Consider the following 25,530-nt stretch of genomic DNA (forward strand, 5'->3'; position numbering starts at 1 on the left):
TGGATAAAATCTAGAATGCCAATTTATTTTTCATATTTATTCATGAGTTATGCCTACTACACATACATGTAATGTGCTAAAAATATGTTGTATAACAGAATATTGATTATTATGTTTGGATATACCGTAATTAAAATATAAAATTTCTTCGTCATATTTTGCATATTTTAGATAATGCCTAGTGAAAGGATATGGTAGAAATTGTTTGTTTGGATAAAATATCAAATTTGACATTTTTTTCATATTTTAGACAGAGCTGAATATAGGATATTATACCATGCACAAGTCAAGTTGAACCAGTAATATGGAATACTCTGGTCGTTCTACATCATGACAATGTGTGTCTATGTCACGACAGCTTGTGTCTATGTCACGACAATGCGTGTCTACGTGATTAGTTCTGCTGTGTTCGAAATATGAGTCAAAACGTTCAAAATTACCATTATTTTCCCCAATTTGTCATTGATATTACTGGCACTGGTATAATTATATTATTCTCCAATATTTTTCTTCATTCAGCCAGAAAATACTGGAGACCTAAGGGTTGTAACTACTCGTCTAGCAACTCGTAATGACAAAGCCCCCTTAGGTCACTCATATTTTCCTTGGCTGAACAAAGAAAAATATGGAGAATAATATCTAATTATTTCTTTTGAAAATCTTATTTGTATATCCATAATTGTTTTTCGTATTTTATACATAACCTAGTTCAAAGGATGTGGTATACATTGTATATCTAAGTATAACATTTTGGTTTGGATATATGATATAAAATTATGATTTATGACATTTTTTCATATTTCACTCAAAACCAGTACAGATAATATGGTATATGTATAAGTGTTGAATTTAGCATTTGTCTAAAAATGACATGGCTTGGAATTTCTATTTGTCTGCGAAGCAACTGCATTTCATCAACTTAAAAAGACAATATAAAACTATTCTTCCACTCAATAATGGCTGTACATCTGATAGGAAGAAATAAACAACACAGAGACCATTTGGAAAACAATGGTAAACCTGAACTAGACACACACACATGAAAAAAATATATAATAAAATAAAATAAAAAATCAACCTACCCCACCAATTCTAAAATTGAGCATAATCAGAATCACATAATTTTTTTTGTTAGGCCGTAAAGACTTTTGAATCAGATATGTTCACACTTACAAGTATCATCACATAATAGCAGACTGTAGAGTTGTAACTTTCTAAAAAAAAAAAAAGGAAAAAGAAGACAGTTTGCTCTTTCCTGGTAGGAGTTAGTAGTTGAGAACGGATTATAATTAAAATGACATTTTTTTTTCATATTTCATACAAAGCCAGTACAGATAATAACAATTATGGTATATATGTATAAATCTTAAATTTATCATTTATATAAAAATGACGTTCTTTAGAATTTTATTTTTTTTCTCTCTCTCATTTTAGACAAGATCTAGTACACAGGATGTCGTTTTCATACCAGTACTAAATATACCACAGGAAGACTATCGACTTCGTACAGAAGTCACATACTTCCTACGACGGCTGGGAATCACTGATACCAGCTTAGTATTCCGGGATAACATTGATCTCCGGGACCTTCACAGTCAGGGAAAATTATCATTAACCCTTGTCGACCAGAATGTTTTGCCTCAAAAAGATACAGATCTGGAAAGCATTGTTGTGGAGGTGATAGATCACCATAGCAACCAACGTGGTGATGGAGATGATAACTGTTCTGTTACCATAGAGATGGTTGGGTCATGTGCTACCTTGGTTGCAGAGAAGATGAAGAGTACAAATGGGGAATTGTTTACAGAGGAGATATCAACTCTTCTACTGGGTAAGAAATGTTTGTAAATTTCACTGTTTATCTGATACTGTGTCCAGATAAAGAGTTTATTTCAGGCCAAAAAAAAAGAGAATTTTTTCTGGTTAGGACATCCTGTCTAAAATGGTGAATTTTTATTTTTTTTATTTTTTTTATTTTTTTTTCTGGTCAAGACATTCTGTCTAAGATGGTGCAACAACACAAATTTTTAATTTTTTTAATTTTTTTAATTTTTAATTTGATTTATTCTCAACAAACCTGTCACTCAATCTACTATTTATGGCAGTTACTGTTCGTTTTATTTAGTACTTTTAGAGCAAGTGTGTATGTGGGGGCAGATGTCAATCGCTTGTTCACGATTGGCTCTGCAGTTGTCTCCACTGAAGTAGGGAGGGTTATTTTTGTGCCCCCCCCCCCCCCCTAATCTGCAGACTGCATGGGCTTGACAAAAAAAATACATTGCAAAATATAGATTGAAGATGTTAAAAAAATAGAAAATAACTTTGAACTTCTGGCTGGACTACAAAAATAGTTTGTTCAAAACTAGTCTGGTTTGTGGCCCAAGGAAGACCTGTACAGTGATATATATATATACATATAACATTAAAAAAAATGAAAAAAATAAATAAAAAGTACTTTGCAAAATATTGAAAGTATTAAATTAATGCTGTAAAGTTATGCATTAAAATTGATAAATAGAAATAGTTAATACCATTATTATTATTATTATTATTATGAAATTGTGATAAGTTATAAATAATTTTTTTATCAGGAACTATTCTGTTGGATACCGTGAACTTTGACCCAGCAGCTGGCAAGACAACCTTCAAAGATGAACAGATAGCTGTTGAACTACAGGAACATTGTCCTAATGTTGACAAGACGGAGTTGTTTGAGTCCTTGCAGTCAGCGAAATGTGATATGTCTGGTAAGTTCAAAGGTTATAGTTCAAAGGTGAATCCTCCTGCAGTCTGTTTATGTTGTTGTAAAGTCAATATCCATGTCATAATGAGGTCAAAGGTTACAGTTCAAGAGTAGTAGAACTAAACTGATTATATATCTAACATGTTGACTCACAACAACAAAATTTGGCTACCACTAGAGGGCGCACTGTATATGTACCAGTGACCACAGGTGATTCAATACTGTTGAGGGTGTATGATATATTATAAGTACTGAGTATATCATTCTGTCTAACAAGTTTAAAACATAGGCCAGTCGCATTAGTGCAGCCTTAAAGTGGTCATATGGACGAGAAATTGGTATTTATTTTGGATTTTTACTTCATAAAACAATTATATTACGGCTTCCTTCTTGAAAAATCAGCATGAAACAAGATATACCAAGTCCTTGTTTGTAACTCAATACATTGCAAAAAGCTAAAAAATGTATGAAAAGTTTATTACTGTACGTACAGTAACAAACATTTTACACACTTATCAGTCTTTTGCCATTTATTGAGTTACACACAAGGACTTGGTATATCTTGTTTCATGTTGATTTTTCAAGAAGGAAGCCGTAATAAAATTGTTTTATAAAGTGAAATTCCAAAATAAATACCTAATTCTCGTCCATATGACCACTTTCATGGCTTCCTACTTGAAAAACCAATGTGAAACAACATATTCCAAGTGCTTGTCCTCAACCATATAGCCACTTTTAGGGTATGTTGTTTGGAATGAAAAAATGGAAAATATTCTCAGCATATATATTCTTTTTTGTTATTTTCTCAGGTTTGCAAACCAGTGAGATACTGCGGAAGGATTTGAAGTGTGTTTGTAATGATGCTATCAACATTGGAATTAGTTCTGTTACAATGCATCTAGAGGTAAGTTGAAAGATTTGAAGTGTGTTTGTAATAATGCTATCAACATCGGAATTAATTCTGTTACAATGCATCTTGAGGTGAGTTAATTAAAACAGTGTTTGGTAGCCATTTTGGATTCTAGTTGGCCTAATTTTCATTTTGTCCTCTATTTCAAACCTTTGTATGGTGATAATATCAAATTGAACGTTTGTTCCAACAGTGTTATTGCTAAGGTTGGAGAATCTCGGTAACAGAAAGGGAGAAAGGGGTAAACGTGGCAGTGTTTCCCTAGAGAGTCTATGGTAATTTTGTTTAGGAACCCAGGTAAAATGATATGGGAACCTTGGTAGATTCTACCTAACAAAAACACAACTTAATATATTTCTTCTGTCTTTTTTTCCAGACTTTCCTTGAAAGAGATAATATCATGGAAGATCTTGGGAATTTTTGCACATCACAAAATATTGATATGCTTGTTGTCATGGCAATCACCATTGATGAAGAAATCACGAGACAGCTAGCCATCTTCACAAGCCATCATCCTGGTATCAAACAAGATTTGATATTTACACTGGAATGCTCAATATCACCTGATTTAGATCTGTCTCCCATGGTTACAGAATATGATACCATGGCAACATATTACCAAGGCAACATCAAGGCATCCAGGAAGAAGATTCTGCCAATCGTGAAAGAATTCTTAGATAATATGGATACTTCAAAAATGAAGAAGATTGCTCTAAAAACTCCTGATAGTGAAACCATGGATATGAGTAGTGATACAAGTGGTAAAGAGTCTGCGTTATTAGACTTCTCATCATCGTCTCCATCCACCAGTACAAACACACCAATGAGTCCCGAGCAAACAGCTGACCTTTTCGGCTTGGATTCGTTGACAACAACAACAACCAGTACACATGCTGAATCTGAAAATGATAATACAAACAATAATGCTGATTTTGATCCGTTCGGAAATGAATTTACGTCCGAATTTATCAACCCCACAATTACTACAAGTGATCAGAAAACTCTTGATTCGTTGGTCGACTTGGAACCAGACGTTGTTGCATCACCGAACAAAGCTAATAATAATCTTGTAGAGTACGATATCTTCGCATCCCCAGCGCAACAACCAAACCAAGATTTGTTCGGTTTAGATGACTTTACTCAAAGCAATACAACAAAGGATGATTATTTATCACCCAGCGATCCGTTTGCGTCTGGAGACCCGGTGTCATCTCAGGATGACGCAAGTAATCTTGTCGATCTTCTCCAACCGGAAGGTGTCAGTGGTTCGGTACCTATTTCAATACCTGGAAGATTATCAGGGAATCCAAATGAGAATATGAATCTGAGTCCATTAATACCACTCACACCACAAAACTCGTTTGCAGAACTTAGTGAACTTGAAGATGGTCGAGAAAGAATCTTGGATTTATGTAATCCAGACATTGCCAACGCTGTAAACGAGAGATTACGTCAAGTTGAAAATGACGGAACGTATAGCAGCAGCATTTTTGAAACCGAAAACAATCACAATTCAGATAATCCTGTGCATAATCCAAGCAACGCCGAGAATGTTGTCTTCACGAAGACAAGTTTGTCCGCGACCGAAATTGACAGTAACGTTGTCGCAAATGTGCTCGCAAATGATATGACAGTGGATGGGGATGACCGTATAGATTTCACCAAGAAAGAAATAAATGATGATCGTATGAACATAGTCGCAAGTATGCTCGCTACCGAAGCGTGTGACGTCACTGATCGTACGCAGTTTGCGAAGAGAGATATTAATAACCAAGAAATGATAAGAGACAACGTTGTTGCGAAAATTCTCGCGAGCGATATGGAAAATGGTGAAATCGGTACAGAGAGGATAACATTTGTTACAAGAAATATTGACAATCAGGATATGATCAGTAAGAACGTTGTTGCGAAAATCCTCGCCCGTGATATGGAGACAGATGCAACGCAGTCGTTTCGTAGACAAGGAAATCAACTAGATAGTGACGTGCAGAGTAGTAACATTGTTGCAAAAATGTTAGCAAGTGATATGGGTGATGTTGAACCAGAAATCAGTTTTGTAGAAAGCAGAAATGCACCGGATAATGACATACAGAGTAGTAACATTGTTGCAAACATGCTAGCCGATGATATGGTAGGGCAGAGTGAAATTTCTTTCCCAATGAAGGAAGATCTGTTTACGATTGAAAGACCAACAGCGAACATTGTCGCTCAAGTGATTGTTGACGACTTAGATGATATTTCGGTGAATCGGACAGAAGAAATTAACGATGTCGTAGAGAACCAAGAGTCAAGCATTACGTTTCAAAAGAATGACAGCAGTGGTGCAAACATCGTTGCTGAAACATTAGCTGATGATATGGCTCGTGATGTTGATGCAGAGAACGGTACATCATTTATAAACCGAGATATTAACGATATGACAGATAGTAACATCGTTGCTGGCGTGTTTGCTGATGAGATGAATAACGACAAAAATGTAGAGTTTACATTTGCTGAGAAAAATACGGACGAGAGAGACAATGTTGTAGCAAAGGTGTTTGCAGAAGATATGATGAACGATATTGTTCATGAAAATAACGAAGAATTTACGTTCACCGAGAGGAATATCGCAGAGAAAGATAATGTTGTAGCAAAGGTGTTTGCGGAAGATATGATGAATAATATCGTTCATGAAAATAACGAAGAATTTACGTTCACCGAGAAGAATATCGCAGAGAAAGATAATGTTGTAGCAAAGGTGTTTGCAGCAGATATGATGAACGATATTGTTCATGAAAATAACGAAGAATTTACGTTCACCGAGAGGAATATCGCAGAGAAAGATAATGTTGTAGCAAAGGTTTTTGCAGAAGATATGATAAATGACATTAATCGTAGGAAAGGTTTCAATTTGCCGAAGAACGATATTTCAAATATCGTTCCTTCAGCAAGGACTACAAATGTGGCTGCGTATATGCTAGCATATACTTCATTTGATGAAACAGGAAATGCAGAAATAACCGCCAACGGTGAAAGTCCAAACGATGGTGACCAGACCAATGGCGATCAATCAGCATCAAACGATGGAATTAGTCCGGACTCCAGATCGTTTGTACCGATAGATGAATCAGCGTCGTCCAGTGGACTTACTGTTGCTGACATCGAACAACATCAGGGTACGTGGTCAACTCTTCCTGATACTCTGAACACATCTGATGACATCATCAAGACAACTAGGTCAAAGAGTGATATTAGGTCAGAGGTTACACCAAATAGGTCAAGCGATACTAATGTTGGGTCAGAGGTCATATCAGATAGGTCAAATGGCTCTTGTGATTGGTCAAATGTCACTTCAGATATGTCAGGTGACGCCACTGTGGATGTTAAGCTTATACCAGATAAGTCACATGACTCTAATCTTAGGTCAAAAGTCACAACAGCTGAGTCCAGCATCACTAATGCTAGGTCAGAGGTCACATCAGATAGGTCAAAGGTCACACCAGATATGTCAAAGGTCACACCAGATATCTCAAACGTCTTGTCAAAGGGGTCAAAGGTTATAGAAAATAGGGTACAGTTTGACATTGATGAATGTCATTTCACTGAGGATGATACAGCAGGTCAAATAAATTTAGAATATGAAAATCCATTTCTCAATGATGTTTTCGTGCCAACTGAGGAAGACATCAGAAGATGTAATATGGAGAAAGATGAAGTCGATATTTCAGTTAGAGATTCAACTGAGAGACTAAACGATGCACCTGTCAAAGATATTGTATCAGCTCATGATGCATTTGTACCTCTGACAAAGTTACCGATACAAAAAGTGCCACAAAAACCTGTTTTATCTCCAGTAATGTCATCAGTTTTGTCACCAGTAGTGACACCAGATGTGTCACCAGTATCGTCAAAAGTTGTATCGCCAGTTGTTTCACCAGTATTGTCACAAGGTGCATCACCAGTTGTGTCACCAGTATTATCTCCAGTTTTGTCATCAGTTTTTCTAAGTGTACCACCAGTCCAAACTAAACCAATTTTGGTATCCCCAACTACCAGTAATCCAACTTTACAAACAAAACCATTCTCAAATATAGTGGCTTACACACCAGTTAAGTTATCTAGTATGAGCACCTTAGGTTTCCAAGATGTTCTTTCTGGTCAAAATATTGTCTCAAAAAGCCCACCTACATCACCACAAAATGGTGACAAAAGCTCAAAAAAGTTACCTATAAATGGTACTAGTATTGAACTAATGTCGAAAAAGAAAACTGATGATTTGAGACCCCATATGACACTTGAGACTAATGCTGTAAGCCCACCCAAGTCACTGGCAATAAGTGATGCAAGCCCACCTAAGGAATGTAATGTAATGGGATCACCTAAGTTAATGGAGAAAAGTGATTTAAGCTCACCCAGCTCACCAGAGAAAATTGATGACTTACTGGAGTCAATAAAAGTATTATCGTTTATACAAGACAACAAGAAACCTTACCATACTTGTACAACCTGTAAATGTTCACATTCGACTGAATTCTGTGAGCATTCTGAATCTGAAAACAAGGAAATGCTAAAACACTTTGATGATGATGATTGTGCACATTTCCCAGGGTACAGTGCATCATGTGGTGATGATATGCTACTACACATTACAGAAACTGAGACAGAAGGAGATAGAGATTCTAATATGGAAGTCGTAGATGATTCATGTATTGAAACAAGGCAAGGAATGGATTCAGATTGTGTAGTGAAACAGGAAAGCAAATTAAACAGTCCTGCGAAACCACATTTTGAGGCAAGGCAGGGAATGGATTCAGATTGTGTAGTGAAACAGGAAAGCAAATTAGATCATCCTACGAAACCACATTTTGAGACAAGACTGGATAGTGATACAGAAAGTTTATTGAAGCAGGAAAGCAAATTAGACAGTCCTACGAAACCACATTTTGAGGCAAGGCAGGGAATGGATTCAGATTGTGTAGTGAAACAGGAAAGCAAATTAGATCATCCTACGAAACCACATTTTGAGACAAGACTGGATAGTGATACAGAAAGTTTATTGAAGCAGGAAAGCAAATTAGACAGTCCTGCGAAACCACATTTTGAGGCAAGGCAGGGAAATGATGATACAGATTATGTAGTGAAAGTGGAAAACAAATCAGAGAGTCTGACGAAATTAGAAAATGATGTAGAGTTTGTCATGGATTCCATGGACAATATAGAAAATGTTATACGGAGAGATTTGTACATTATTAGGGAAGAGATAGAATCTAAGTTAGACAGCTCAAAGTCAGGCACAGAGACCAAAGATCAGAGGACAGAATCAGAGGCAAGTGTTGGTAGTTATGACAGAGATTACACTGAAAGTGAGACAGGAAATAATTGTAGAGAGGTTGGTGGTGGTAATGAGTTAGTGATTGTGGAAGATTTTGAGGAATATGATGTTGGAAATGGTAGTGGTGTTAGTTGTGATTTTGGTGATGAGAAAACTGACTTAGTGATTGTAGAACATGATGATGACATTGACTTTGACAATGTAAATTGTGCTGGAGTAGAACAAAGTGATGTCATAAGTGATCTTACAATAGTAGAAGATGAACAAAAGAGAGACTGTGGTAATGTTAGTGGTGTCAGTTCCAATCTTGGAGTGGATAATACTGATGTAGATTTGGTCGAAACCTGTGATAGTTGTAATTATAGAAATTTGGAAACTGATCTATCGATAGTAGAAAATGAACGAGACAGTGACAGTGTAAATAGTGTTCAAATGGAACAAACAAAAGTAGAAGATGAACAAGAGAGGGACTGCGGTAATGTTAATGGTGTCAGTTCCAATCTAAGAGTGGATAATACTAATGTAGATTTGGTAGAAATTTGTGAGAGTTGTGGTTATAGAGATTTGGAAACTGATCTATCGTTAGTAGAAAATGAAGGAGACAGTGACAGTGTAAATAGTGTTCAAATGGAACAAACAAAAGTAGAAGATGAACAAGAGAGGGACTGCGGTAATGTTAGTGGTGTCAGTTCCAATCTTAGAGTGGATAATACTAATGTAGATTTGGTCGAAACTTGTGATAGTTGTAATTATAGAAATTTGGAAACTGATCTATCGTTAGTAGAAAATGAAGGAGACAGTGACAGTGTAAGTAGTGTTCACATGGAACAAACTGAGGTGGCAAGAGATCTTTCAATATCAGAATATGAACAAGTGTTGGATAGTGGTAATGTTAGTGGTGTCAGTTCTGATTTTGAAGAGGTTAAAACTGTTGTAGATTTGGTAGAAAATGGACAAGAAAGTAAAAATGTTACTTGTGATAGTTGTAGTCTTAGAGATTTGAAAACTGATCTATCGATAGTAGAAAATGAAGAAGCCAGTGACAATGTAAATAGTGTTCAAATGGAACAAACTGAGGTGGTAAGTGATTCTACAGAAGTAGAAGATGAACACGTGAGGGATAGTGGTAATGATAGTGGTGTCACTTCTGATTTTGGAGTTGATAATAATGGTTTTATGGATGCAGAGAATCTACAAGAAAGTGAAAATATAATTATCAATTATACTGGTTCTGATTTGAGAAGTTTGATAACTGATCTATCGATAGTCGAGAGTTCACATGAACTTGGCAAGGATGATGTTAGTCATGCTCGTGTCAGTCTTAGCAGGATTGAACCTGGGCAAGTTGTAGTGAAGAATGTACAAGAAAGTCGAAATGAAAGTATCACTTGTACTGGTTCTAATCTGAGAGAGGAGAAATCATATTATGGGATAGCCGACAGTAAAGATGAGATGGACAGTAGTAATATGAGTGATGTTAGTTCCAAGATAAATGAGATTAATAATGATCTAGTGCCAGAAAGTGACATTAAGACCGATTCAGAGTTAGAAGATGTTCATGAAAGTCAGGCTGCAAATATGAACTATTCTAGTTTCGATGTAAGCGATGTGAAGTCTGAAAGTGCATTGACCTTTGAGGAGTTAGATGTTGATTACAATGGAAATGTGGACCAGAATGGGAATCATTCCGTACACAACAGAGAATCTGGTGTGACCGATAAAACAGAATATTTAACGGAAAGTAAATCACTTAGAAAAGTCACCAGAAATAGAAATTTAGAAAAAATACTGGGTATTGACAGTCCTGTAGCAAGGCCATATGGTCATGAGATGAGATTTGTAGACAGTTTTGGAAGAAAACTTGAAGTTATTGATGAAGAAATGATAGGTTGTGATGATACAGAAAGTTGTACAAGCAGTGATATGATAAGTGATACACGTGTAGATAACTTTAGTGACTGTGCTGGTAAGGAAGTGATAAGTGATGCAAATAATGATATAAGTGACACAGAAGTAGATAACTTTGGTAAGGAAGTGATAAGTGATGTAAGTTCAGAAATGATAAGTGGTTTGAACTATGTTATGATAATTAGCAAGGATGGAGATAGCCATGGTAACTGCATTGGTAAGGAAGTGATAAGTGGTGCTGGTAATGATATAAGTGATACAGAAGTAGATAACTTTGGTGACTGCTCTGGTAAGGAAGTGATAAGTGATGCTGGTTCAGAAATGATAAGTGGTTTGAACTATGATATGATAAGTAGCAAGCATGGAGATAGCCTTGGTAACTGCATTGGTAAGGAAGTGATAAGTGGTGCTGGTAATGATATAAGTGATACAGCTGTAGATAACTTTATTAACTGCACTGGTAGGGAAGTGATAAGTGATGATGGTTCAGGAATGATGAGTGATGCAAGTAATGATACGATAAGTGATACAGATGTAGATAACCATGGTAATGCCATAAGTAAAGATATTACTATATTTGATAATGACACAAGTAGTGAAAGTATTGAAGTACTAAGTGACAAACAAATGATAAGGTCCAAAGGAATGGACAGTTTTAGTAAGTGTAATGGTAAGGCAGTGATAAGTTGCAATGATAAGGTAACTATAAGTAGTGATTCTAATCTATTAGAATCTAGTGGATGTAACGTGACCAATGTAAATGTTAGTGGTGGTGTTAGTTGTAATGGTGGTGGCAATAGTTGTATTTCTGTTGGTGTTAGTAGTAGTGCTGGTGGTATTAGTAGTGATGGTGTTAATGATGGTGGTGATAGTCGTAATTCTGGTGGTATTAGTTGTATTCGTGGCAGTAGTTATAATGCTGTTGGTATTACAAGTGCTGGTGTTAATGATGGTGGTGATAGTTGTAATTCTGGTGGTATTAGTAATCGTAATGGTGTTGACACACACCTCCAACCACTAACTGTCTTTAGTTCTCCACCACTAACAGATGATGAACTCTCTAAGATGGATCTTCTTCAGCATGCAAGTGGAACGACAGATACTCTCATTTCAGTTCCATCATCTGTTCACACCCCTTCATCTCCTCCCACTTTGCTTTCCCCTTCATCTCATGATTCTCTTGGTGAGAAAACAAAGCAAGACTCTACCACAGGGGGGTGCTATGACCAGTTTGAAGATCTCTTAGACTTCCCAGGTAGTACCAGTGAGGAACAACAGAACAACCAACCACTGTTACCTTCCTGTCCACCTCCAAACATGTTTCCTGTGTTACCATCATGTGTTGAAACTGACGCAATTGACAGTACTTCAATTCCAAGTGAAAACAACCAGAGCAATGAAATATCTGAGGACATGCTGATTTTTGTTGATGATGTTCCACCACTTGTTCCAACTGTTCCACCCACGGATGATGTTAATGTACCACCACTAGTTCCAACCTTTCCATCTCCTGATAATGTTAATGTACCACCACTAGTTCCAACCGTTCCACCCCGTGATGATGTTAATGTACCACCACTAGTTCCAACCTTTCCACCTCCTGATGATGTTAATGTACCACCACTTGTTCCAACTGTTCCAACTCCTGACGATGTTAATGAACCACCACTAGTTCCAATCTTTCCATCTCCTGATAATGTTAATGTACCACCACTTGTTCCAACTGTTCCACCCCCTGACAATGTTAATGAACCACCACTAGTTCCAATCTTTCCACCTCCTGACAATGTTAATGAACCACCACTAGTTCCAACCTTTCCATCTCCTGATGATGTTAATGTACCACCATTAGTTCCAACCTTTCCATCTCCTGATGATGTTAATGAACCACCACTAGTTCCAACAGTTCCACCCCCTGACGATACATACATGTATGTACATCCTCTATCTCCAATGAATACTACACCAAACAACATTGACAATGTACCATTTCAAACCAACCTCCCTGATGGAGACATTGATGATGCACCACCACAAGTTCCAGTTGTACCACCCCCTGAGGATACATACACCACACTCCTACCAATTCTAACAAGTGATGACATTGATGATGCATCAATACCAACTCCAACATTGTCTCCTCCCATAGACTTTGAACATGTACCACCACCTCTACCATCTGATCCACCACCTAAGGGTAGTGATGTTCCTTCCCAGCCAGCTCCAGCATATCCCTCAACTAAAAACACCACACTACCTTCTGATGGATATAGCAATTCACCACAACCAAGTGAGGAATCTCAAGACATGAATAACGAGCCAACACCTCCAGTTCTACCTACCAGCCTCCCTCCTCCTCTGCAAGAAACATCTTCCTCACTTCTTGAGGAATTCACTGATAACCATCCCCCTCCTGTTCCATCTATCCCACCTCCTAAAGAACCATTGCTCACATTTGATGAAACACAAGAATTTATTGACACTGGTGAAGACAATAAGCAACCAACTACTCCTCCTCCTGGAGAACCATTACTCACCTTTGATGATACACAAGAATTTATTGACACTGGTGAAGACCGTAAACAACATTCTCCACCCCCTAAACCATTGCTCACATTTGATGATACACAATTTATTGACTCTGATGAAGACAACAAACCACAAACTCCACCTCCTGAACTATTGCTCTCATTTGATAATACACAAGAAATTGTTGACACTGAGAAAAACAATAAACAACAACCAAGTGACTTCTCCATTATAAGCAATGAGCAAGTTGACTCACAATATCCCAATGACATGACAACAGTGAGCCCAAAATTCGACAAAGCAGACCAAGTTAAATATGTTGAAGAGGAAAATCTAGATGGTACTTCCCCACTGGTTTTACCGATCAACCTCTCTCCTGCACAGGAATCATCATCCCCTGGTCTAACTTTGCTTGAGGGAATCGATGACAATGTACAACCTTCTATTCCTCTTACTGAAGAACCAGGTCTATTACTCACACTTGATGAAACACATCACAAACTTGACATTGATAAAGAAAGGACACAGCAACCTGATCTAGTAGCTTTTGGAGATGAAGAAGATATTCAAGAACTTTCTATCGATAAAAAATCACCAGAAGTGCTGCTCACACCTACAACGTTACCAAGTTTAACTCCAGCAGTACATAACACTGACCTCCTGGTAAATACACCTGAAGAAAAAGCTAAGGATATTGTACCACCAGACCTACCCGCCAGCTCGCCTCCTCCTGAATGGGAACAATTGATTATACCTTCTCTAGATACAGGAGTAGGAAGAGCAGATCTCATTCCCAGTACTGTTACTGGTGAGGAAGATACACGTTTTGGAGATTTGAAACCACCGCTCCTGCCTTGCGACCCTCCACCATTGTCAATATCAATAGACTATACAACATCAATTGGTGACCCACCAATATTGTCAACCTCAGTTGAAACAGATTGGATAGGTGAAAGTTATGTAGAAACTGTAGATGTCTTAGAGACACCAACTTTTAGAGACACTGCACAGGATGAAGACAAGATAGGAGAATCAGCAGCAAGTGATGATGGAGACCAGACATCTGATAGTGACAATACATCTGTATCAATAGATTCCGAGGGGACATCATTCTCAGAATCATCAGATGAGGAGGAGGAGGAGGAAGAAGATAGAATAGCTGAAGATTTGAATGTTGAACAACCTCCGACAATCTTCGTAACTGAAAAGAATGCTGAAGATGGGGTAGGGATGTCAGAGCGACCTGATAGCATCAGGACAACAGAATCTGTCACCTTCCATACAGTACCTACACCAATAGAGGATATATTAGAACTGACCTTCAGTGAGAAATCATACGCTGCTGTAGTTGAGGTACAGATACCGATTGATGAATACAGCTGTGTTGTTTTAGAACACCCTAAGTTGGTTCAGGAGGTTGAACACTGTTGGATGCCACCTGTCAAATATGATGCTAGTCACAAACTTGGCAAACAGCTGGCAACAGATCTGCTAGTGGGGCTTCCCACAACTGAACAGGAGGTTGGAGATATTCAGATGCCGATAGTCTTAAACGATTCTGGTTTAGAACTCAGCAATCAGTTAACAATGGAATCAACAGATCTGCTAATGGATCCTTCAACAACTGAACTGGAGGGTGGGGATATTCAGATACCGGTATTCATAAACAATTCTGGGATAGAACTCGGCAATCAGTTGGCAGTAGAACCAACAGATCTACTAATGGATCATTCCACCACTGAGACAGTTGATGCTACATTAATGCCAGACTTGGATATCACCAACAAACCAAAGAATCAGTCAGACTCAGAAATAGCAGATCTTCTCATGGGACCTACCACAACTGAACAGGTTGCAGATGCTGAATTGCCTGTCTCGAATGATGATGCAGCAAAGGAAGTAGTGAGTTTGGCAGCTGTAGAAACAGTGGATTTATTAGTGGGTCATCCATCAACTGAATTGGTTGAAGAGTCTGGGTTGAAAATCATAAATGATGGCATAGCAGAAGAACCTGGTTCTTTGCCAGTTTCAGAAACATCTGATTTGTTAATGGACCCTCAAATTGATCCTAAGGTGATTCAGGAAATCGAAAACAGTGAAGCAACATTCGGTAAGGAGGATATGAGAAAAGAACTTCAGAATCAGTCAGCCATGGAACCAACAGTACCTATCTCGACTGAATCTAATCAGGAGCAGGAACTGAGAATTCTACCTCTTGCAGAGACTGTTGAATCATCCCCAAATACTGCCACAGCAGAACCAGATACAATGCAAGGAGACAGTGAGTTGCATGACAACAGCGAGTTCATGTATGATGATGAAACTTGGGAAATACTTGAACCAAGTGAAGATGATGTCACTGATAATCAACAGATCCCAGATGTTGCAGATAAACACAAGATTGTCCAAGTGGAAGAACCTGCGAACCAAATTACACCATGGGGTGTAGAATCAGTGACTGCCACATCTGTAGATGATAATGTCTTTGGTTTTGAGGATTCCTTTGTTTTACCTGATAACAATGACTTTTGTCAACAACAAAGCCAGCCAGAAATTGTGGAAGCTGAGCCCACACTTTGGGATGTGAAGGAAAAAGTTACAGAAATTCCTCAAGAAGAGAGAAAATCAGAAACTGACAATCATGAAGTTATACCTGAGGATATAGATACTGAAGATGACCCTCAGAAAGAACAAGATTCAGAAATTGTGAAGGAGGAAGTTCAACAACAGGATGGTCGTAATGAACTTGAGGAAATTTCTCAGAAAGAAGGACAAGCAGAGATTGAAAAGGAGATTGAAATGTCTCTGAGTACAAACAAAGAGAAAGAAGTTACCCCAGTAAAAGAAAGAAAGTCTGATAATATAATAGACCAGGTTGTTTATCAAGATATTAATGAAAACATTGAAGAAGTTATAACTATTTTTGAAACTGGGAAACAAAGTATGATGGCTGTAAAAAGTGAAGAAATGTCACGAAATGAATACAGTGTCTTGAAAGGAGAGCATTCAAAGACTATCTTTGACGAAGATACTTTAAAAGATGCTGGACAAGAAACTGTTGTCATGGAAATCAAAAAGGAAGAGAGTGGTGTTGATAGTGATGTATGGGAAAGTGAAAACGTTCAGTATGGATTGAAAGAAGGAAATGTACCACTAGTAGCTCAGAGTTCAGATGCCTGTGAAGATAAAGATTCAACAGAAACGTATGCAGCTCCAAGTAAAGGAGCACTTCTGTTGTCAGAGATTGAAAATATTCCACTTCAGAATGATATAGCCAAGGAAGAACACATCACTGTTGAAAGGGAGACAACGTTGAAATCAGATGTGACACAAGAAATAGTAGATTTTACAGACTTGAAAGGCAATGAAACCAGTACCTCAGCTGAACAGCATTATCTCAAAGACAGTGAGCCATCAGTGCAGAACAGTACAGCTGTCAGTGATGTTGAGACTGTGAACATTGAAAAGAAAGGACAAGTGAATGAAATTGCAGACAGGAGTGCAGATATTGACACAGAGTACCAGGATTTGGAGGGGTTCTCAAGCCCATCAGTTGCCGAGGCAGACATAGAGAAAGATATTTGTGATTACTACAATATTTCGTCATTGGACGAAGAAAAGATAAACATCTCGTATTCCAAGGACTATTCGTCATTTTTTACCGAACCAGACAATGTAACACAGTGTGTTAACATCAGTCTTGATAATCCAAGTTCCATGGAAATTTCCATGGAAGTGGAAGAGATGGTTCCGGGATATGTGGTAGAGATGCAGTCAGAAGAGATGAAGAAGGAAAATATACCGGTAGTCACATCACCAGTGGATAGACCAGCTGGAACTGTCCTTCAACAACCTCTGGTATGTTTCTATCCAGAACCAGAAAATCCCTCAGTTGAATCAGTGCAGGCAAGTTTCCTTGACAACGATACAGTGGAGGCAAGTGGCCTTGACAACAATATGGTGGAGGCAAGTGTCCTTGACACTGGTACGTCAGAGATAGACACCACTGAAACAGCTAGGGAATTTACTCCAAAGTTATCAGTGACAAGTGATGCAGAAACTGACATGGCGACCACTGTTACCATAGATACAAATGATGCAGACACAGAAAAACAAGTACCTAAAATTGAAAGTGGTGAAACATCATCAACAAAAACAGATACAGAAGATGCGGAAACTGAACAGGCAACAACTGTTACCATTGACACAACAGACTCATCACCTGTCCAAGAAAAGAGAGAAGATGCTGATGGTGTTACCACAGAAACCACAGATCCACTTCCATTCTCATCTCCTTCATCGAAGGATTCATCTTCTCTTCCCCATCTATCCCATCAGTCCGCATCTTCAATTCTCTCATCTCTTGATACAAATGATTACTCTTCAATCACACCTGACTTCACAAAGACTTTGGAGTCATCAGCTGATCATGAAAAGTTAAACGCTCCTATCATTTCATCTAAGACGTCCCATGTTCCTTCAGAATCTTCTAGATCTCAAAGCTCAAATATCCCTTCATCTGAGACATCCCAGACTTCACATAACTCTAAACCTCCAAGTTCCGTTATCATTTCTTCTGAGACATCCCAGATTCCACTCGACTCTTCTAGACCAAGCTCCTCTCTCATTTCATCTGAGACATCCCAGACTTCACATGACGCTAAACCTCCAAGTTCCATTATCATTTCTTCTGAGACATCCCAGATTCCACCCAACTCTTCTAGACCAAGCTCCACTCTTCTTTCTTCTTCTGAAACATCCCCAACTTCACCTGATCTTCCCAAGTCATCTAGAGCAACTAGCCCAGCTATCCTAACTCCTGAGGACTCCTCTATCCCTCCTGTCAGCACTACTCTGTCTTTGCCTGAACCCAAAGCCTCAGGTCTGTTTCTATTTTTTTTTCTTGAATTGTAGTATGTGCCTCAGAAATATAATGTTACACTTTTACTGTTACTTTGTTCAAAATAAAAGTCAATTTCATTCATTATTTAGACCACAAAAAGATCAGGGGTTACCTTACAATTCTATAAGTCAAAATGACACTAAAATTAATCCATTTTAGAATCCAGTATAGCCATCAAAGACTTTTTAGAATCCAATATGGCCACCAAAGGCATATTAGAATCCAATATGGCCACCAAAGGCTTTTTAGAATCCAATATGGCCACAAGACTTTTTAGAATCCAATATGGCCACCAAAGACTTTTTAGAATCCAATATGGCCACCAAAGACTTTTTAGAATGCAATATGGTCACCAAAGACTTTTTAGAATCCAATATGGCCACCAAAGACTTTTTAGAATCCAATATGGCCACCAAAGACTTTTTAGAATCCAATATGGCCACCAAAGACTTTTTAGAATCCAATATGGCCACCAAAGACTTTTTAAAATCCAATATGGCCACCAAAGACTTTTTAGAATCCAATATGGCTACCAAAGATTTTGTTAACTCTATTTGAAAATGAAAGATTCTTTCCTTGAAAACAAGTTGGTAAACCCCCAATTTTTTTTTCTTTTTGAAAATTACAAGAGAACAAACTTTCTTCCGGCAAAGTTTGGATAAAATTTCTGAACTTTAATTTCATGAAAATTGTCCCTAGGGCCTGAGGCACATTCTACCTTTACCTGTTTTGAGTTTGAATTTCTAACCAAGGATTATCCAACCTTCAGTTTGTTAAATATCTAACACTGTTTTTCTTTACCTCGGAATGATGTATGTATTCTTTGAAATGCAATGCACTTAATACACTGTGTTCACATGTGATAGGTTGTCAGTGTATTAGACTGTTGCATGTACAACAACCTCAAATCAATTAACAAAAATTGTGTGTGCATTCCCTGGTTTTACTTTTATGAATGTAAGTATACTGTAATAGCATGGTTAGTCTATAGTGAGGGAGGGTGAGTAAGGGAGGGTGAGTGAGTCCCCTTTACAAAATATGTCCCGGGGTTACTGCAGTATTTTATACTATCCTCCAAATTGACCTATATGATTTCTATACAACTGAGAGTATTCCAATTTAACATAACATTCTTGTGTTCAGCCAAGGAAAATGCATATTACAGTGTAGATAGTTGCAGAAGAGTTGCATGCACAGCAATCTCAAATCGATTACCATAAATTGTGTCAATCCCGAGTTGTTTTTTACTGTACGAATGTAAGTATCCTGTATTAGCGTGGTTAGTTTAGCAAAGGAGGGTTAGTCAGTCCCCTTTACAAAAAATTTACCGGGATTACTGCAGTGTTTTACATTATTCTCCAAAAATTTGGAATATAAAATACCAGGATTTCTTAACATATTATTCCCAATATTCTTGTGTTCAGCCGAGGAAAATGTAAGTGATATAAGGGGCCTTGTTGCTATGAGATAAGGACAAGTAGTGCCAACCCTTAGGTCATGAGTACTTTCTGACTGAATGAAGAAAAATGAGTGACATAAGGGGCCTTGTCACTATGAGTTAAGGAAAAGTAGTGACAACACCGTTGTGTTTAAAGTCATGGGTTTTTCCAACTGAATATGACAAGTAAAATAGCAGACAGTAACACAGTTATACTGACGTAAACTTGATTTAAGCAAAAATGGAGAAAATAATGATTATTCTGAATGTTTTCGTTCATATTTTGAGATCCAGAAAACCGATTACATAAAATAATCAGGGTATAGTACAAGCACCAATCCCTTGGGAGAAATTATCTTTGTCTCATTATCTTCAATTGTTTTGAATTTGTTACTTATTTCAAACTGTGTAAAGGAAAATGTGGTCAACTTTATTTCCCAGTTTTAATACTAGTACATGTAGTCTCCCAAGGGTTTAATGCTCACCTGACTGTTTTTCAGTCGCTGTTTCACACAAAAGTTCACACTAGTCTTGTGTTTTCAATTTTTTATTCAAATTGAGTGAAAAACCCCCCAGAGACTTGAGTAAGTCTGGAGTATAGAGATATTGCATTTGTGTGATTTTGTGACATAACCTAAGTGTTGTGTGCTTAGCATGAAACTTGGTAGACTGTTAGGTATGCCATGACGGTGCGCCCTCACAGGCCTCCTCTCATCAGGGTTGACCGATGTGTGAGGGCGCCCCATCACAGCATACCTTCCTGACTAGGAACTTGGAAAAATGAATGAATTTCATGAATTAATCGAATATTGATTCTTTTTAACAGAATCGTATTTGTACAACAAAAGAGTATCGAGTCCCAGTGGAGAGAGCGAGTCTCAGACTAGTGGTGACGATGTTTCTACAACCAGTGGTTCGTTTACCTGTAATGACATGCCATCGCCTCTACATCGTCCAATCACAAGCATAGCAGAAACAGATGAACCAATCAGTAGTGAAGAAGAACATGTTGCCATGGAAACCATCACCAAGGAGGATGTGATCGAGAGTGATATCATGGAGCCAGAAGATATCAGAGTTGTGATTGGTCAAGAAGCTGAAGAAGAAATAATTACGGTGGAAGTCAGAGGAGTTTCTGAAAGTGTCCCGGACACACCACAAAATGTAAGGACGTTATCTGACAAAGACCAAAACCGAAAGAACGACATGGAACGCATAGTTGAAAACGGAGACATGACAGCCGAAGTCAAACAAGCTGTCAAGAATTACGTCGACAGATATGAAGACGAAGACGAGTATCTGAGGAACGAGTCTGGGAGGAGGGTTGAGGAGAGCATCGCCAAGGCATCGCCACGGAAGAAACGAATGTCGGATGCATCCATGGAAGCGGAGAAGAGGATGGCGGGGATAAAACTGAATGAAGAATGGCAGGACGATGATGAGATTTTAACACATCACGCTATGATTGGTGAAGACTGGGGTGATGATGTCATACAGATTGATCCTATGATACCTGTACCTCCTAAAGAAGATGAACATGCCATCAGACCTGGTAAGTTAATCTGACAGACCTGGTAAGTTAATCTGACAGACCTGGTAAGTTAATCTGACAGACCTGGTAAGTTAAATGTAACAGACCTGATAAGTTAAATCTAACAGACCTGGTAAGTTAATCTGACACACCTGGTAAGTTAAATCTAACAGACCTGGTAAGTTAATCTGACAGACCTGGTAAGTTAAATGTAACAGACCTGGTAAGTTAATTTGATAGACCCGGTAAGTTAATTTGAAAGACCTAGTAAGTTAATCTGACAGACCTGGTAAGTTAAATTTAACAGACCTGATAAGTTAATCTGACAGACCTGGTAAGTTAATCTGACAGACCTGGTAAGTTAAATCTAACAGACCTGGTAAGTTAATCTGACCGACCTGGTAAGTTAATCTGACCGACCTGGTAAGTTAATCTGACAGACCTGGTAAGTTAATCTGACAGACCTGGTAAGTTAATCTGACAGACCTGGTAAGTTAATCTGACAAACCTGGTAAGTTAATCTGACAGACCTGGTAAGTCAGTCCAACTATACTGGTGCCCCTTATAAAATATTACCATGCTAATCAGACCTGGTAAGTTAATATCCTGTTGTGCTGTAGAAGTATTGCCATTAATTTATGATCTTTGCATCTATAGTGGAAGGTGCTATATATTAAATAAATTACGATTAGTCCTTATATCATGTGGATTATCACTAATCTAACCCATTATTTTGAGTGGATAAGCCCTAGTTACTAATCCCTATATTTGTCAGTAATATATAAATGTATTACTCTCTCAGACTGGTAATTGAGCCTTCGGTTTACTAAGATAAACACAAGCTAAAACTACATGTATTGTCACAGCATGTTGATATAACAGTGATAAGCTATTGAATGGACGTTAGTTTAATTATAGCCTCAGTAGGGAGGTGTCACAGAGCTTTATTGACAATAGTTCCATAAACTTGCAGTGTTCTGTTTTGGGACTTTCAATGTTCACACTGTATTGATCACAGGGTGATCACTGATTTGAATTGTACAACAGAGGAACTGCTATCACCCACTTGTGTAATCTATCACATTGAAGAACAATAGATTTAGTTTGCGTCTATCTTAGAAAAACCGAAGGCTCAGTTACCAGTGTTGTAACATATCGTACTTATCACACAGCTACCCTGGAATTAGGTGCCAAACCGAAAACCAAGAAAAAAGTGACATTACCAGCAGAACTGATGATGGATGATAACGATGACACTTTCAGTTTTGACTTGGAAAGAATCGATGATATACCAACACCAGATATGAGAACACCAAGTCTTAGGGATGACAGTAGTTTGCTAATGACCAGTGGTGAAATGGAATGGGAAGGTATGTGATCAATCTACTCCTCCCCTCTACCCTCTCTCCCCTCTACCCCTTCCTCATCCCTCTCCCCTCCCAATATTTGTAAACCAACACCAGATACGAGGACACCAAGTCTTCGAGATGACAGTAGTTTGCTAATGACCAGTGGTAAAATGGAATAGGAAGGTACATGATCATGCAATCTACCTCTTCTCCTCAACCCTCCCCACTCTCCCCTGGATTCCCAATATTGTATACGTGTTTTACGTGAATATCCAAAGTTACTGCTGAGGTTTTCATACTGTGTATCCCCAGCTCTGTGTGTGTGTGTGTGTGTGTGTGTGTGTGTGTGTGTGTGTGTGTATGTGTGTGTGTGCATGTGTGTGTGTCTGTGTGTGTATGTGTGTATGTGTGTATGTGTGTATGTGTATGTGTGTGTATGTGTGTGTATTTGTGTGTATGTGTGTGTGTGTGCGTGCATGTGCATGTGTGTATGCGTGTCTGTGTCTGTGCATCTGTGTCTGTGCATCTGTGTGTGTGCATGTGCATATACACGTGTCTGTGTCTGCATATATGTGTGTTTGTGTGTGTGTGTGTGTGTGAATCAGACAACTGTTACACTCTTATAACCCAACACTTTGATGATAATAGTATGAATTGTATATCCCATTAATATTTATGTCTGTGTTCCCACTAGATGATACACCACTGCCTAAGACTACATCATCTGAAGCTATCCCAGAATACACTGCAGAGGAAGAGATGAAAGACAGTAGACAGTGGAGAGTTGTAGAGATCGGTGGAAGGGGTCACAGTATGGATATGAAAGTTATCAATCCATATAAGAAAGTTTTATCACATGGAGGTAAATGATATGGTATGGTGTGGTCGTGTGCTGTGATGTGATGTGCTGTGATGTGATGTGATGTGATGTTGTGTGAGGTGAGGTGAGGTGAGGTGTGGTGTGGTGTGAGGCGAGGCGAGGAGAGGTGTGGTGTGGTTTGGTGTGATGTGATGTGATGTGTATGTGGTATGGTATGGTGTGGTGTGTTTTGATCTGATATGGTGTGATGTGCTGCGCAGTGCTGTTCTGTGCTGAGGTGTGATGTGATGTGATGTGATGTGTTGTGCCATTGTCCCATACTGTGCAGTGTATAACTCTATCAATTTCAATATTATAGTGAATTGTAAATCACAATTTTAGAGATTAAAGAAATAAAGGATACCGTGACAAATGGTTTTAAAGTTGTTACCATGACAACTGGTGTTAAAGTTGTTGATATTGCGTTAATCACAACAAGTAAGATTATGACTACAGTTCTGCTATTTTGATTATTTACAGGTTACTATGGCGATGGATTAAATGCAATCATAGTATTTGCTGCATGTTATTTACCAGAGAAGACACGAAAAGATTATAACTATGTGATGGAGAATCTATTCCTGTAAGTTATCTCTCAACAGATATCCACGGTTCATTTATGAAATCGTTAAAAATTATGGAATTTCAAACCCATCTTGGAAAGCCTGTAAAACACGGAATTCCTTCCATGGAACTTATGGAAAATTAATTTCATAAAAGGAGAAGTCATAGACATGGAGAACATTTAGTCAGTGGTTCTTTGACTTTCATTTTCTGAAAACACTGTACATGTACAGGTAGTTTGGCCAAGATCAATGGGACAGTGCCAATAATTTGTTAATTATCTTGGTATTTTTTGTGTCTCACAGATATGTGATAAGTAAACTAAATTTACTAACACCCCAGTATTACATATCGGCCAGTGTATGAATGGGATGTTAAGTATATGCCAAAATTTGTTAATTATTTTGGTATTTTTGTGTCTGACAGGTATGTGATAAGTAAAGTAAATTTACTAACACCCCAGTACTACATATCGGCCAGTGTATAAATGGGATGTTAAATATATGCCAAAATTTGTTAATTATTTTGGTATTTTTGTGTCTGACAGGTATGTGATAAGTAAAGTAAATTTACTAACACCCCAGTATTACATATCGGCCAGTGTATGAATTGGATGTTAAGTATTTGCCATCAATTTGTTAATTATTTTGGTAATTTTTTGTGTCCCATAGGTATGTGATAAGTACACTAGATTTACTAGTAGCCCAGGATTACATGATGGTATACTTCCATGGTGGATGTAACAAATACCAAGCACCTAATCTGGGATGGTTGAAACGTTGTTACAAGATGATTGACAGAAGGTAATGTGTACTTTTCCATACTCACAGAGTTTTCGTACATTGTAGTCCATGGTTTAGTAATATACTAAGCACCTAATCTGGGATGGTTGAAACGTTGTTACAAGATGATTGACAGAAGGTAATGTGTACTTTTACATACTCACAGAGTTTTCGTACATTGTAGTCCATGGTTTAGTAATATACTAAGCACCTAATCTGGGATGGTTGAAACGTTGTTACAAGATGATTGACAGAAGGTAATGTGTACTTTAAGTATTCCCTGGGATTTCTTAGCCCAACATTTAGGTACTATGTAATTCCACATGTTAAATACCTAATGTTAGATGGTTGAAACATTAATACCAAATTCTACTACCAGGTGACTTTACTAGGGTTCAATGACCTGATGGCTTAGCATCATAATGCATTACACTGAATACATCTCAGAGATTTAGGTGAACGTGTTTTTGTGTAGAACGAATAATAATGTCTTCATTTGCATATCATTTACATATCATTTGCATAATACATCTCAGAGATTTAGGTGAACGTGTTTTTGTGTAGAACGAATAATCATGTCTTCATTTGCATAACATTTGCATATCATTTGCATAATACATCTCAGAGATTTAGGTGAACGTGTTTTTGTGTAGAACGAATAATCATGTCTTCATTTGCATAACATTTGCATATCATTTGCAGT

At 37.9% G+C, this 25,530-nt stretch overlaps 1 protein-coding gene across 1 annotated transcript in view; it reads left to right on the top strand.

Moving 5' to 3' along the window:
- LOC144450158 (uncharacterized) overlaps window positions 1–25,530 on the top strand; it is a 52,469-nt gene that overhangs the window by 16,056 nt on the left and 10,883 nt on the right. The window contains exons 3-11 of the mRNA XM_078140733.1: window positions 1,435–1,831; window positions 2,592–2,747; window positions 3,553–3,647; window positions 4,030–6,808; window positions 20,569–21,294; window positions 22,446–22,643; window positions 23,317–23,484; window positions 23,962–24,064; window positions 24,717–24,848. Coding sequence (XP_077996859.1) covers window positions 1,435–1,831; window positions 2,592–2,747; window positions 3,553–3,647; window positions 4,030–6,808; window positions 20,569–21,294; window positions 22,446–22,643; window positions 23,317–23,484; window positions 23,962–24,064; window positions 24,717–24,848 — 4,754 coding nt within the window. The remainder of the gene's footprint in view (window positions 1–1,434; window positions 1,832–2,591; window positions 2,748–3,552; window positions 3,648–4,029; window positions 6,809–20,568; window positions 21,295–22,445; window positions 22,644–23,316; window positions 23,485–23,961; window positions 24,065–24,716; window positions 24,849–25,530) is intronic.

This window comes from Glandiceps talaboti, chromosome 19 (genome assembly GCF_964340395.1).
Source record: "Glandiceps talaboti chromosome 19, keGlaTala1.1, whole genome shotgun sequence".
Lineage (NCBI taxonomy): Eukaryota > Metazoa > Hemichordata > Enteropneusta > Spengelidae > Glandiceps > Glandiceps talaboti.